At 36.5% G+C, this 14,010-nt stretch overlaps 1 protein-coding gene across 1 annotated transcript; it reads left to right on the top strand.

The window, feature by feature from the left end:
• Nucleotides 1-2,126: 2,126 nt before the first annotated feature.
• SLC6A2 (solute carrier family 6 (neurotransmitter transporter, noradrenalin), member 2) lies at nucleotides 2,127-13,149 on the top strand. The gene is made up of 5 exons (XM_010717812.2): nucleotides 2,127-2,245; nucleotides 6,864-6,964; nucleotides 9,857-10,024; nucleotides 11,431-11,502; nucleotides 13,108-13,149. The coding sequence occupies exons 1-5, from the start codon at nucleotides 2,215-2,217 to the stop codon at nucleotides 13,129-13,131; spliced, it is 396 nt and encodes a 131-aa protein (XP_010716114.1). The 5' UTR covers nucleotides 2,127-2,214; the 3' UTR covers nucleotides 13,132-13,149.
• The last annotated feature ends 861 nt before the right edge of the window (nucleotides 13,150-14,010 follow it).

The following is a 14,010-nucleotide window of genomic DNA, read 5'->3' as shown; positions in this document are numbered from 1 at the left end:
TAAGCAAATCAGAAGCATTTACTTCACATCAGGCGAGTTTGGAGCAATGATCTCCTTAGCCTCAAGTGTTTCTTAATGTTTCTCAATCTAAACTCTTTTGTTTAACACCATACAAATCATACAGATAGTTTACTGGATGATCAGGATAAGCTATGGTTTTCACCACCATTACTCTGAGTTTTTATTTCTCTTGATTGCTTTGCTTCACTAGGCTTTTGATAATGTACTAGGTTGGATGTCCTTCAGTGAGAGAACCTTCTGATTTTTGCAAAAAAAAAAAAGAAAAACATTCAGTAAGCAAGATGTCAAGACTACCGGAAAACAAGTGAGATGTGAGGGCTACAATGAAAACAGATATGCTGAACCTCTCTCCCTTCCTGGAAACAGTCTCCAGATCAATCGTTAGAACTATTGAGATGGCATTAATGCATAACAAAGATCTATTTACACTAAAAATACCCCAATATTTCCAACCTTATTATATCTGTCCTTTTACTATTGTGCTATTATTGTTACTTGATTGCATCCTAAATTGCAACTGAGAAGAAACTTCTTTTCAGTATAAACTCAGAGGCTGAAAACACAGACAGGTGCCAACAGGTGCAATCCCACTGCCTTCAAGCAGGCTAAAGCAGCTCAAGATGACAATCTGGCTCTAGCTGTCAAATTATGACATCTACTTGGAATTAAGATCTCTCCACCAGATGGAATGCACTAAGCTGCCCAGGCTTGTCCAAATGCAGTGGTGTGCATAACTGAAGACTATTTCTGATGTGTACAAGCTACTGAGAAAAACCCTTGTGATAACATCACATTGTTTGATTTCATCCTCCGAAAATTTGAGGCTGTATCTTCAAAACAGGTTTCTAACAAAACTATTATTCACTTTGCTAAGCTTTGATAGCAAAGGCATTCATTTAGAGCAAGCGTAGAACAAAAACAAGAGGTCAAATTGAAATGCCACTGAATAAACATTTTCTAATACAACAATCAAAGTTCGTTCAGTTTCCCGATATCCCCACAAAATTAAAAACCTAGACAAGGCCTAAGTACTGTTTTCTCTATTGCAAATATGCACAGCTGTTCTGGAAAACCATGAAAAAATAAAACTGATTGAAAGCACAGATTAAAGATCCAGAGATCTCCATAGTACAAAATTTATACCATTGGGAAAAACAGAGAATTATACTTTTGTTCTTCTCAATTCTGAACAGGTGTAGGCAAGTTAAATTTGATTGTGAAAGAAGGACTTTAACAAAAATATACCGTGAAATGAAAATTTTCAGTAGTTTATATTTGACAAAGTATATTCAGTTGAATACTGAATCCTGTTGAAACAAGTAAACATACCATGCTTTCCCATTCCTCTTTAGCTCAACTTCCATAAAATGAGCTGTAATTTGCACAAATTTGTAACAGTTTGTAGATCAAGAGAAAAAGTTGTCAAATTGCAGCTTCAAAATTAAAAATAAAATCAATGGAATAAGAGTTCAGTAACTGCCATTGCAGTTCTTGGCCACAAGCCACTGAAGATCCAAAACATTCTGCATACAGGAAGATGAGCTAGGCTGCTCTCCCCACTTGGGAGGAAGCTTGCCAATGGAATTGCAAGGAAATCACAGGGCTCAAAGCTGCTCCCACAGGCTTAGCATGCAACTGCTCCCTTCACAGGTATTCTGGAAAAGAGATATCAATCTAACACAGTAGATTCACTGGACGACAGCCCTTGGGAACAAAGTGAGCAATAATACCTTGTGGAAACTCTTGCAGCATTCCATTCCTGCCCATAGTTTTGGAAGCTTTTCATTAGGGGCTTAGATAGTCCCGGTCTTACAAACTGCTGAGCATTCCCTCGAATTCCACTCAAATGCCACAAGAAATGCAGCGTTGAGCACACACTCATGCTGTAATCATGCTGTACGAGGCTTCTCTTTCAACAAGAACACAGGCGAAAGGGCAGTTCATTAAGAGGGTTTCAAGTCTGATTTCACTATGCTGTATGTACATATGCACCCATGTCTGTACTCAAATGCTTGGGCTAAGAGATTTTAAGTAGAGCAGATTTCTGTTAACTTGTTACTGAAGTACTGAAATGACTCCACTTGTAACTTTGGTTTATTGCATCTTTTAACTCCCCCATGCTAGGGTGGAATTTATGTGCTCACACTTCTGGATACATTTGCAGCTGGGACTTCAATATTGTTTGCTGTTTTAATGGAGGCGATTGGAGTTTCCTGGTTTTATGGTAAGAAATTAATTTTACTGTCAGCAGCACTGTAAATATTTTGGAAATGTCATGTAGAGGAGCCCCTCCTTCTTTGGACGGGTAAGAGAAATACATTCAGTAATGCAGTATTAATCACAGACTTGTCATGAGCTTAATAATCCATCTAAGACTGAAAATCTTGTATCATACCTAAGTCAACTTATTTCAGCAGTCCAAACTATCAGCTATAGATAAAATTTCTTGCTGCTAGATTGAGTTTCCTAAACTGTTATTTTTCCTCCTTTTTTCTACTCAGTGAAGTCTCTATTGAACTAGCTGCCCTGATTCCTAGTAAGGTTGTTCTAGACCTGAAAGTCATACTTATTTCTACTCAGAGACAATGCTTATAGTTAATATGACTCAGATCTCAGCATGATCATCCTTACTGCCATTTACCTCCCTCAGCTACTGATCTATCCCACCTATACTACACCACCATATTCTTCTAGTCATTGTCTTACAATTAAAAGCTGTTGACGTGTGTATTAAGCATTCATGTCTAAAGCTGTTCAACTAAAGCTTAAAAGCTTTTTCTTCAGTGAAAGTACTGACTTTGTCACCCAGTATCACTGTGGAGCTAGCAGTTCTTATACTGTTCTCTCAAAATACACGAGGACACAAGCCACTGTTTTTGTCCGTATAAAAAGAGCTGAATGCAGAAGAGTTAACTTAGCTTGGAAGAAGACACATGACAATATTGTTAGATTAGTAAAAGCAAGTTATTATCTGCCACTCTCAAACTAGGATTTATTGTGTTTTACAATAGCTAGGCTTTGGATGTGATTCCCAGGCTAAACCAAGCTTAGCCAGGCTTGTGTAAACATTGCAACTTCTGCCCTTCATCATCTTTTCCCTTCTCCCTCCTGCCTCCCCTATAATCAAGAAAGCATCTATTCCTTTGTCTTAAGCAGCTGACAGATACTTTTACTGACACAATATGACCTGTTGCTTTATAACAAAGAACTCTTTGCAGCCCCAGGTCCTGTTTGAAAGACTTCGACTGATTAAATCTGGCATGGCCTCATCCACCTCTTTTTCCTGATAGACCCCAGTTGCCTTAATGACCCAGCAGAACATTAAGCCAGCCTGAAGGCAAGCACTGACATTTTGGCAGAGATAAAAACGTGGAAAATCTTACATTAAGTTCAAATTATTACTATGCTCACTTCCTGTGAAATTTCTTGCAAAATACACCTGAATGCATTAGTGAGAAGGGAAAGCAAGTTTGTTTTAATATAATGAATGTGTTAGTTGTAACTGTTACCATTTTTCCTCTTGTGCAATCCTGATATCCTGATCCTGAATAGATTCTAAACTAATTCAAAATTCCTTTTTTCTTACTACTTTCTTATTCCAGTGTAAGTTCACTTGATTTTTTAATTCATTTAAATCAAATACATGATGTTCAAGGCATTATTACTAATATTTACCTTTCAAATGAAAAATAATAACCCAGGCTTATGAAAGAAAACTACATAGGAATACAACAAGACAGAAGCAGTAAATGCAACATAGAATAAATGCTTGTAAGGCTCTGATCAGCTGTCGAAAGTATTTCACCACTTTCTGGAAACATGCCAATAAAATATTTCAGCTCTGGCCACTGAAAAATTTCACCTCAGAGCCAAGGACCTGCTCAAGAGCTTCTGTGCAATTCACCTTCCTTTGCTTGTACAGCAAAATGACTTACAGAGGTCTGTCGTGGCCACTGCAGAAGGCATTGGCAATGTGTCGACTTTCATTCTCTCTGTACTCTGATCTCCACATCATCAATGAGAAAAAAAGAATGCTGTCCCATTCTAGGAGGATAATTTGCATTTATAGCCAAATCTGTTTCCCACCTTCTTGCTCATCGTTCTTTTTCCATGTTGATTCCATTGGCAATACAATATGACATACATAGAGAGCAGGTCAAATTTTCTGTACTGTTTAACAGAAGGTTGCAGTAGAGACATTCCAAGCAACTGCAAAGTTTATTAGTTCAAAAATAACACTTACATTCCCTTTGGATTTAGTGTATTTAGTCATGGGGCTGGTCATAGACTATATGTATATCTTTCTTGTTTTTCACTGGAAAAATCAAGGAGATTATTTTCATACCTCACACCAGTTCTCTGGCAACTAATCTGGAGTTTTGTTTGCAGTATCAGTTTCCTCTTGTGGCTGAAGGAGTCACTCATAGTTTATCCTTCTGAGTTATCCTACGAAATCACAAAACAACTGGAAATGAGCAAGCCCTATAGATAGATAAAGCTATTTTCCACCTCACAGGTTGGTTCTTAGAATCATTTGAAGACCTATGATATTGAAAAAGCACACTGTTGAAAAAGCAGCCTGAGAATAGGGCCTACTTATACCCCACATTCAGTAAACATTGGACAGAAAATACTGTTTGAACTGTGAGTACATCTGTCTGGAATCTAAAAAAAAATTATTCATAGGTTATCTAGTCCTAGTACTTGACCTTCTATTCAACAATAAATTTCAACTCTTAGTATCTGGAGCAGTTGAAATTCAGTCACTTTAAAGTTCACAGAAGGCACTGCAAATAGAATCAGATTGAGTTCAAAAAGCATTTGTAGATCCTTTCTTAAATTTGACTACTTTGCTTCACCTGTATGTAATACTGGGAGGCAGTGGAGGAGGAGGTTCACAATGAGACAGAAGTTCAAGAGTCCAGACCTTACAAATAAATATCCCTGGCTCCAAGTGAAGGGAATACTTGAGCTGCCCTCATTATTTAAGAAACACTACTAAACTGGTCCACACAAAGAGAAACTATTATTACAGCAAACAACACATTATCAAATGAAGAGCCACTCACAAAAAGCCTGTTCTATTTCTACAGTGCTAAAGTGTTTATACATATAATTTATAACACTTAATGTAAATCTGTAAAGGAATTAGGAAGCTCTGAGTGAAATGTCTTTACTTCCTTCCTGAGGACACATCAGTTCCACAACAGTAAGTAACTTAGGGTAGCAAACTTGTTTTTTACTTTGTCCTGAGTAGAATGAACTACTTCAATGTGAATTGCCTGTCTAGATGGTGTTTCTGAATGACTCTACAAGGTCATGTGATCTTCCTTTCTGTGTTGGCTGCAGGAGATTTTCTACTGCAGCTATGTACATTGTACTCATATTTGTTCAAAAAAGGGCTTCCCTTTACCATTGTTACAGCTGTTAATGCTCAGACTGTCAGAAGTACTAAGTACACACATATATACCAGCAGACATCAGAATTCTCAGACTATATGGATTCAAGAAAAATAAAGACTGAAAAGCTGCACTTGGCAGCTCTTCTCCCCTCTGGCCAGTACATCACAGTTGCTGAAAATGTTATTTTGGTGACTCTGTTTCCCTACATTTGTGATGCAGTGAATCCCACTACAGGTAAATACACAGTTGTGAATGGAGAGGTATTACAGATTTTTGCTGGCAAGTCTTGTACACTATTTCATAAATGCTAAATATACTGAGTCCTACACAGAGATAATATCAAGAGCTGCTGGTTTATTTTGTACAGATTTACACTGAATAGAAGAAGCACCTGTCCACTTCCTTGGAAAGGTGATAAAAATGAAATGACATTTGTCATTACATAATTAAAATTCTGTGGTATTTAATGAAACACTGAAAAGTTAGTAAAGCATGCCACTAACCAGAATTAATACAACTTCCTTTGAAAAATTATGAATCATACAAATCTACTTCAATATCAGAAAGCAGTTTGTGTAATATGTATACTCACAATACTGAATAATTAGGTTATAACAGTCCACCACTATTACAAAAAATATATGAAGTCCATAAATCAAGGCCAGATGTTTGTTAAGCTTATCTTTCCAATGGTAATGCTATTTGTAGCAGACTAAGTGCTCACAGGTACTTAATTCTTGGATAAAAGTAGGCCGCTCTGAAAGTAATGCCTCCTATTTATTTCCATAGAAACTACAACAGATACAAAAAGCACAATAGCGTTACTTGATAGAGCAAGTTCTCAGCTAAGAAACACTATTTTTCAATATAGTCACCACCGTAGCCAGTTTGCATGGTTGAGCTGATCAAGACAATCTTCATTTTATGGTGGTAAAGCTATACATGGCCACCCAGAAAATGGCTTATCCTTTATGTTGCAGTCATCACTGCTGAAATGCACACCATCCACTGGTTGTTCTCCATAAACCTTCAGCAAGTGTTGATGAATGTCAATGGGGACCATTTTTTCTACACAGAAGAATTCAATGACACACTTTCATTTCCTTCCAGACGCCATTCTGTCAGAGTGTCCCTCTGCTGCCATCTGTCACACAGCAACAAGAAGTAACAGAATACTGGCAGGAAGGTTCAACCTCTTCTGCCATACCACCATCATCTGCTGTGATGTTATGGGCCAACATAATAAACTAGGGGGCATTAGTTTCAGAGCAGTCCTCATAATAATATCAAGGATGCATCTATTCATTGAAAATAGATCAATTTAGTCTTGTACTTTTCTTTTATTTGGAAGTCTTTCTAAAATAAGATTGGTATTTTGGGATAGGCCAGCATCTCATCAGTTTAGATTAATGTCACTCTGATGTCCACATTCCTTCTAGGTGTAGATAGATTCAGTGAAGATATCCAACAAATGATGGGCTTCAAGCCAGGCCTCTACTGGAGACTGTGCTGGAAGTTTGTTAGCCCTGCTTTTCTGTTGGTAAGTGTTGATCGTTATTTCATTATCAAATAACTGCCAGCATGCCTTTCTTAGAATATCCAATAGTTATTCAATCCAAGGTGGTTCTTTTATGCCTGACATTCTCAGGGTGAATACAAGTTGTTCCAATTTAATTACTTCTTCCCCTCAATGGCATAGGTTGTATTTTGTACATAACACTTTGCTTGTTAAGGAGAAGCTAATTGTGGCTATGGTCATCTGCTCCCTCACTTCTTCAAGATTAAGCAGGTTTTCTTATAGAATACTAAAAACACAGTAGAAGCAGTGTGCTCCCAGCATCTATGGACAATAAAAATATTTCTCTGTTGCAAAAATAAACTAGCCAGGGATAAGAGATTTTACTAGGGCAAAAGACTGAGCATATGCAATGTAGCTGAAGTCAACAATGTTGAACTTCCCTTACTACTAAAGCTTCGCATAATTTTATTTCCTAATGATAGCAAAGTGCATTAGAATGTTCAGGTTCATCACCCCACCCCATTCTCATTTCAGCGACTATGGATTTCAGTTTAAAACTGCAACCTCCTGTAGCTGACCTCATCTTTGAAGCAGGATTAATAGGGTAATCTCAAGAAAGTTCAATGCAGAAGGCCTCAAAACTGTATAAAATTTTTAGTGAAATACAAAAATAAAACCTTAGTGAAGTGACACTGTTTTACACCAAATCAAATCAGACTGTTTTTTGGAAGGCACCAATTTTAAAATGTTAAGGAAAATATTAAAACAAATTCAGACATAATTAAAGCAACTATTGTCAGCCTTCCTTAATTCCAGTAATAAGATGTTTTGCAGACTCTCCCTGGGGTTCTGTGGTTACTGAAACCACGTTCAATCTGCTTTTCCATAATCTGGCTCTGTTGCTTATTACTGTGCATTTGATCTTGAGTGCCAAGGCTCACTCATTCTGATTTTATTAGATATGTCAAATCTAACTTTTAAATTAAACTCTCTGTCTTTCCAAAAAGAGATGCACTGGGCAGCAAGTTTCTTTCCAGACACTCAGGTTGACCAGGATTGCAGATCTTTTTCTTAAAGACAGATAACGCAGCCTTTGCCTCCATGTGTTGAATCACCATAGACATGACTGTATATACTCATTTTCCCATCTTGACACCTGGCTACTGCAAATCTTTCAGTCCTCCAGAAATGAAGTATCATACCAACAGCTTAAAGCCATCTACTAGTGATTAGGTATAGCAGTTCAGGAAGATGAAAACATATCAGAAGTTTTTACTACTAGATTTCACTTCTCTCTTTTCTCAAGTGTATATTACATATACCACTTCTTAAGACAGATCAGAGCAACATGCTCAGAAACACTGATTAAAAAATCTCTGCGTTTGTAATACATCTATTAGAGCACATCTTCCACTGGTAATTTATTTTATTGGAGGGCATCAAGATTCCCACATGGGGGGATAAGACCTTAGAATAAGTTATATGCAATTATACTCATTAATTATGTTGAGCAGATGTATTAATTATACCTTGTAAACCACTTGATCTGTAATGAAACAGTTGTGCTTTTCATTTAGGAAAAAAAATATCCTAAAGTGTCATTATATCATTTCTTTGCTCTGTGTAAAGTTTAGATTCAGAACATAACCAGTTTTGTGTTGCGATCATCTGCCACATGTATTTGTAAATCAAAACTTCAGGGTGAATAGCATGGAAATTTGACCTATTTTTGACCTATTTAATATTTGACTATTAATTGCATAAAAGCTTTGTATTCTTAGAGCACTGTTATACAAGTTTACAAAAAAAAAAAAACCAAAAACAATATATACAGTTCATAATAAATTGGAGAAGACTATAAAATCGTAAAACTGCAGTATAATTATTCCTTTAACAATTCCACATTTGCCTACCACAACTTGTCCTTGTTTGTGACAGGTAATGTGCTACAACAGTTTCTAACAATAAATACAGTTCTCCCTAATAAAGGCAAGTTGGGGTCATCCAGATAACTGGTGTGTGGAAACGTCTCCTCAAAGCATTTTCTTCATAAAAACTGCTACTGCGTACATCATAGCAAGGAAATCTCATAAGGAAATGAGCATTTGTCCAATAACTTTATACTGGTGGTTTAACTCTTATACTCCTTGCATAGCCTTTTAAATCTTAGGTTCAAAATTCTACAGTTTGAAACTGGAGATGGAAGAGAACGTGCAGGCCCAATAAACCAAATCAAGGAACTCTGTGTATTACACAATCCATATGGATTTAACAAGAAAATAAAATGAAGGAAATAGGGTGGTATCTTAGTCTTTCCTTCCCAGCCCTGGTATTGGATGGGGTAGCAGCATGAAGAAAGAAAAAAAAAAAACAAAAAACAAATGAGAATTAAAAAAAAAAAAGCAAACAAACAAAAACATAAAAATCAAACAGCTTTGCCTTCGAGGCCTTAAGGCTGTACGACATTTCCCTCACTAAATGAATTGTGCTGGAATTTACATCATGATTCTCACTGGAAAACAGGTATAAAAACTCTTAAGAAAATGAAACCTCTGGGAAACAGGAAAAACGAGAAATCCTGAAGAGGTTTTTCTTAATTAAAGATTTTTGGGTTTATTCCTTTAACACTAGTTTAAGTGAGGCCATAGTAGACAACAACCTGATCCTCCCCCTAAAAGATCCAGTAGTCAGTGTCCAAAGTAGCTGAAACGAACTGTTAATCCCAGCAAACACAGCGAGAACTTCAGCAGCGTAAGCAGTTAGAGGCACAAAATAAATAGGATGAAGGTAAATGTTGAAGCCAAGTTTAAATACTCCTTAGGGCGCTTGCCTAATCAAACACACAAAAATCTGTTTTCCACCAAGTTTCTTCATGTCTCAAAGCAATGGTTGATTTTATTTTTTCTCCCCTAGTTTGTTGTAATAGTCAGCATAATAAACTTCAAACCTCTGACCTATGATGACTACACCTTCCCTCTCTGGGCAAATCGCATTGGCTGGGGAATAGCTTTATCTTCAATGATACTTGTGCCTGCCTATATTATCTATAAATTTATGAATGTGCGTGGGACCTTTAAAGAAGTAAGTGAAATGCTAATAAAATGTCATTAAATGTTGCTCTGAAATGAAATGGCTGGATCTAATGTGACAGTTTGTTTCTCTTGTTCCCCAAACTTATTAGTTACGAGTGACCTTTTGGATTCAGTTTCTGATGCACTGGGGGTTTTGAGGATTACTGCATCTTTTCCCTGTTTCTAGATAGAAATTTTCTTTATAGAAAGCATAATTTTTTTAAACTGATTTTTTATAATGTAATTAACCTGATTGATGAGAAAAAGTATTCCTCATTAACAAAAAAATGTACAAACTACTATTTTTGTTCTAAGTTATAGTCTTCACATAGTTACAAACTAAACCATGTCCAAGGTATCTCTTTATGCTGTGGTAGTGTTATAAACCATTGTATGCAAATATAGTTAACTCGGACCTCTCCTATCATAGACTCTACATCAGTCCCTAAACACAAATCTACATGCTGGGAAGGCAAGATGCATCCTCAAAATAGCTGCACGTTCAGGATTGCCACTGATCACGTAATAAGCATCCAGCAATAACAGTAATAATGCTTTACTGGATCAGAGCAATAGATTCCACTTTGCCCAGAATTTTGTCTTTAACAGCAGCCACTTAGTATTCTAATTTCTGTCACATATGTTCCCTTATCCTCTCTTTATTGGAGTTGCTTCTATCTTTTGCCAGGGATTGAACTCATCTTGATCTTTTTATTGTTTTCAACGTTGATACCAGAATGCTTGGAGGGGAAAAAAAAACAAAAAACTATATCCAGACCAAGGTGCTGAAACAGACCCAGAAATGAAGAAGCACTTCTAAATCCTATACTAAAAGGCATTGCTTATTGTATCATTATCTAGCCTCTTCTGTACTTCAGTAAATGAGCCAGGGTACTCGGCAGCAGGATCTTCCACTGTGTAAACCCACTTAAGCCATAACATCTATGCTGCATGAACTGAATAGAGCAAAAGCTGAAGGAGTAAAAATTTGTGACCATCTTATTAAAAGCAGTGGTATAATAGAAAGACACTTAATTAAAGAAATACTAATTTTAATGTTTTTCCTAACAGTACAAAGTTTAACAAAATGCAGCCTTAATAGTGTGAGTTCCAGGGACATAAATCCTGTGGTACCAGCTTGTTCCTGGTGTTCTTTTCCATATGCACTTGCTAAATATTTGGACTCAGTATTTGCATAAACTTTCTACTCTGTCTTATATTAAATGCTAATATCAGGGGGCTTACAGGAAGCTTGATCTCTCAGTGACTAAGTTAAAGACACATGATGCAGTGATATTAAACATTTAAGTTACGGCTTTAAATAAAGTTCATACTTTCCCATTATAGGTTGGGGTTTACAGACATAATCCCACTTCATATGGCTGACTTTTTTCTCTTCTTTTCTCTCTGGTTTAGAGACTAGCTTACTGCATCACACCTGAAAATGAACACCAGCTCGTGGCCCAAGGAAATGTCAGGCAGTTTAAGGTTTGTACTCCTTTCAGTGTGCTTTGTCTACTGATACCAACTCCTTCATGCCTTAAGCAGCAACTACAGGTCTGCATCAGCCTCCTCATAGCAGATGTCCTCAGATCTGCGGTCTTTTATTTCTGCCAGCATGATGAGATGCAGGAGGCTCAGTTCTCTGTGCACCTATTGCTGTTTGGAGGTTTTTAGCATCCTCCTTCCACTCCATAAGGAAATAGCTAAGCAGAATTGATAATGTTACAGATCACTTCAATCCAGTATTCTAGGTCATATCTGAGTACAGCAAGATCTCACCAGAAGATGAATATATTATCAGACTATAACATATAATTGAATAGGTCACATTCTCTTCCCTGCAATCTAAAATCAGATTTTCTAATCTCCATCAGAGATTATCAGAGAATAGGGTAAAAAAGCAATCAACGTCCACTATCAGTACACAGACCTAACAGCCACAACAAAATAATGGTCTAAACTACATGGAATGGATTGCCCACAGGTCTACGTTTGATTGAAAACACTGCTGGACACTTCTTAAGCAGTCATGAAATACATCCTATATTTCCAAATACTGCTTTCCTTTTAGTAAATAAAATGACCTTATTGAAATATAGTTCTTTTCATAGAAGATAAAAAGGATGCAAATATGAAACTTGTTACTGTTACCAGCATTCACGTTGGACCACTTTCTGGCTTCAAAGTTGAAAGCAACTACAATTATGCACACTACCTCAAAACATGACCCAGATATTATAGTGGGGTTTGTACACTGATACTGAAAAAAGAAATCTGCTTTTTGCCTGCTCTGAAAAAAATTGAAAAAAAAAAATACTGTTTGAAGTCTATTTTTTAATTTCAGAAAAAAAAAGAACCCAAGTGTAGATTCACAGAGTACAGAAAAAGACAAAAAAAAAAAAAAGCCCTAAATTTCCTGTTTTGTGAGCACTGTGTATATGATGTGGCCAAGATTTGCAGTAACACAGCACCTCTTCATTCCTTCTCATTCCTCCATTCCTGCCCTCAGTTATTCAAAGATTTTTTACATTTCAGCTGTAATAACATCATTTTTATACAGTCAGATGTTCCTATATGAATAGGGATATAGGTAGTGATTGCTACACTATGCTTCTGACTCTAATTACTAAGTCTGTAATGGCAAAAAGGAAGCAAACAGGTTTTGCTTAAATTAGAAAAATATATTTTGAAGCAAATCCTTAGTTATCCCTCAAAGTATGTCAAAGACCAGGGCATGTTATATTAACTTGTTGGCACCTTCACTATACAGCTAGGAATATGTTTTGTTGCTGAAGTGTTAGCCTTGTCGTTTGCATAACACCGACCAACCAAAAAGTACAAAAGTTTTCTTCACATCAGCATTCAGCAGGTCTGAATTTTCAAAGCAAGCTGAAAGCTTATCCCATTTATCCCAATTTAACAGTTCTTAAATTCAGCACGTTTCTTAGTGCTGACAGGAATCCACAGAAACCTATCAGTAGATTTAAGATTTCTTTGTGATTCTATATTTGTCAACAACTTACTTAAAATATCTTTGACTAGCATCACTTGAATCAATGTTATTAAACAATCACTTATGTTCCCTTGCAGCTTCAACACTGGCTAACAATATGACAACCAACAGGTTGAGGGGAAAAAAACCAAAACAATATGTTAAAGCTAAACTGGGAATACAGAAAAGTCAAGTTCAAAGCTCCCTCAATGATGCTTGGACCAGGCTGGCTCAGAGCTTACCTACTGACTCTTTGAGGGAAGACATCTGCTCTCTGTTCTCAATGCCTCCCTTCTATTACTTGGCTTCAAATGATCTTTAAAGACTCCGTTTATTTTTTCTTGTATCTTTTGGTGCCATGAGATCCCTACGTGACCAAAACTTGTGAGTTTCACTATTAGCAGAAGTGGAGGAGGGGGAAGTAGAGGAAAAAAAGCAATCACCGTACATTAAATGCTCTATTATCATGAAGAAGCGAATTCAACTTTTCTGACAGTAATAATTACTTCAGATACTCATGCCATGACCTGATTTAAACCAAGAACTGAATGTTTTTAGATCTAAGAAAGGGTACATCTCAATTGTGAGGAAAGAGCAACTTTACCTATGTATTAATGTCATTAGCTTTCTTGCCATGCTATCCTTTGGGATATGAGTTTGCATCCTTCTGAAATGAAGACTCAGTACTTCATTTTCAGTGGTTTGTTATTAATTTCTTCTCTTGGTGAAGAAGGTTGTCTTTACTGTGTATGTCTGTGCCATTTTCTATCCATTTAATCCTACAGGCTGAGAAGTAGCAGGAACAGAACCCTTGTTGAAGCTACTAAGTACAGAATCCAGTTTAATACCACACTTAGTGAAAATATATTATGACAACAATTAAATGGCTTTATCATATGATCCATACTTTACTGACTTTTTCAGTTAATTGTAAAACATTTCATACAAATAGTCATACATTCAACTTTTTGTTTTACTTTGTGTCAAATAAAGTACCACAT

Source organism: Meleagris gallopavo, chromosome 13 (genome assembly GCF_000146605.3).
Source record: "Meleagris gallopavo isolate NT-WF06-2002-E0010 breed Aviagen turkey brand Nicholas breeding stock chromosome 13, Turkey_5.1, whole genome shotgun sequence".
NCBI classification, from domain to species: domain Eukaryota; kingdom Metazoa; phylum Chordata; class Aves; order Galliformes; family Phasianidae; genus Meleagris; species Meleagris gallopavo.
The sequence above is the reverse complement of the archived record's forward strand: the minus strand, read 5'-3'. Positions and strand labels throughout refer to the sequence as shown.

Excerpts from the sequence above, each read along its gene's own strand:
- SLC6A2 (XM_010717812.2), top strand. The coding sequence starts at position 2,215 with ATGGAGGCGATTGGAGTTTCCTGGTTTTATG. Across the intron at positions 2,246-6,863 it reads TGGAGTTTCCTGGTTTTATG|GTGTAGATAGATTCAGTGAA; the intron begins GTAAGAAATTAA and ends CATTCCTTCTAG. Across the intron at positions 10,025-11,430 it reads TGCGTGGGACCTTTAAAGAA|AGACTAGCTTACTGCATCAC; the intron begins GTAAGTGAAATG and ends TCTCTGGTTTAG.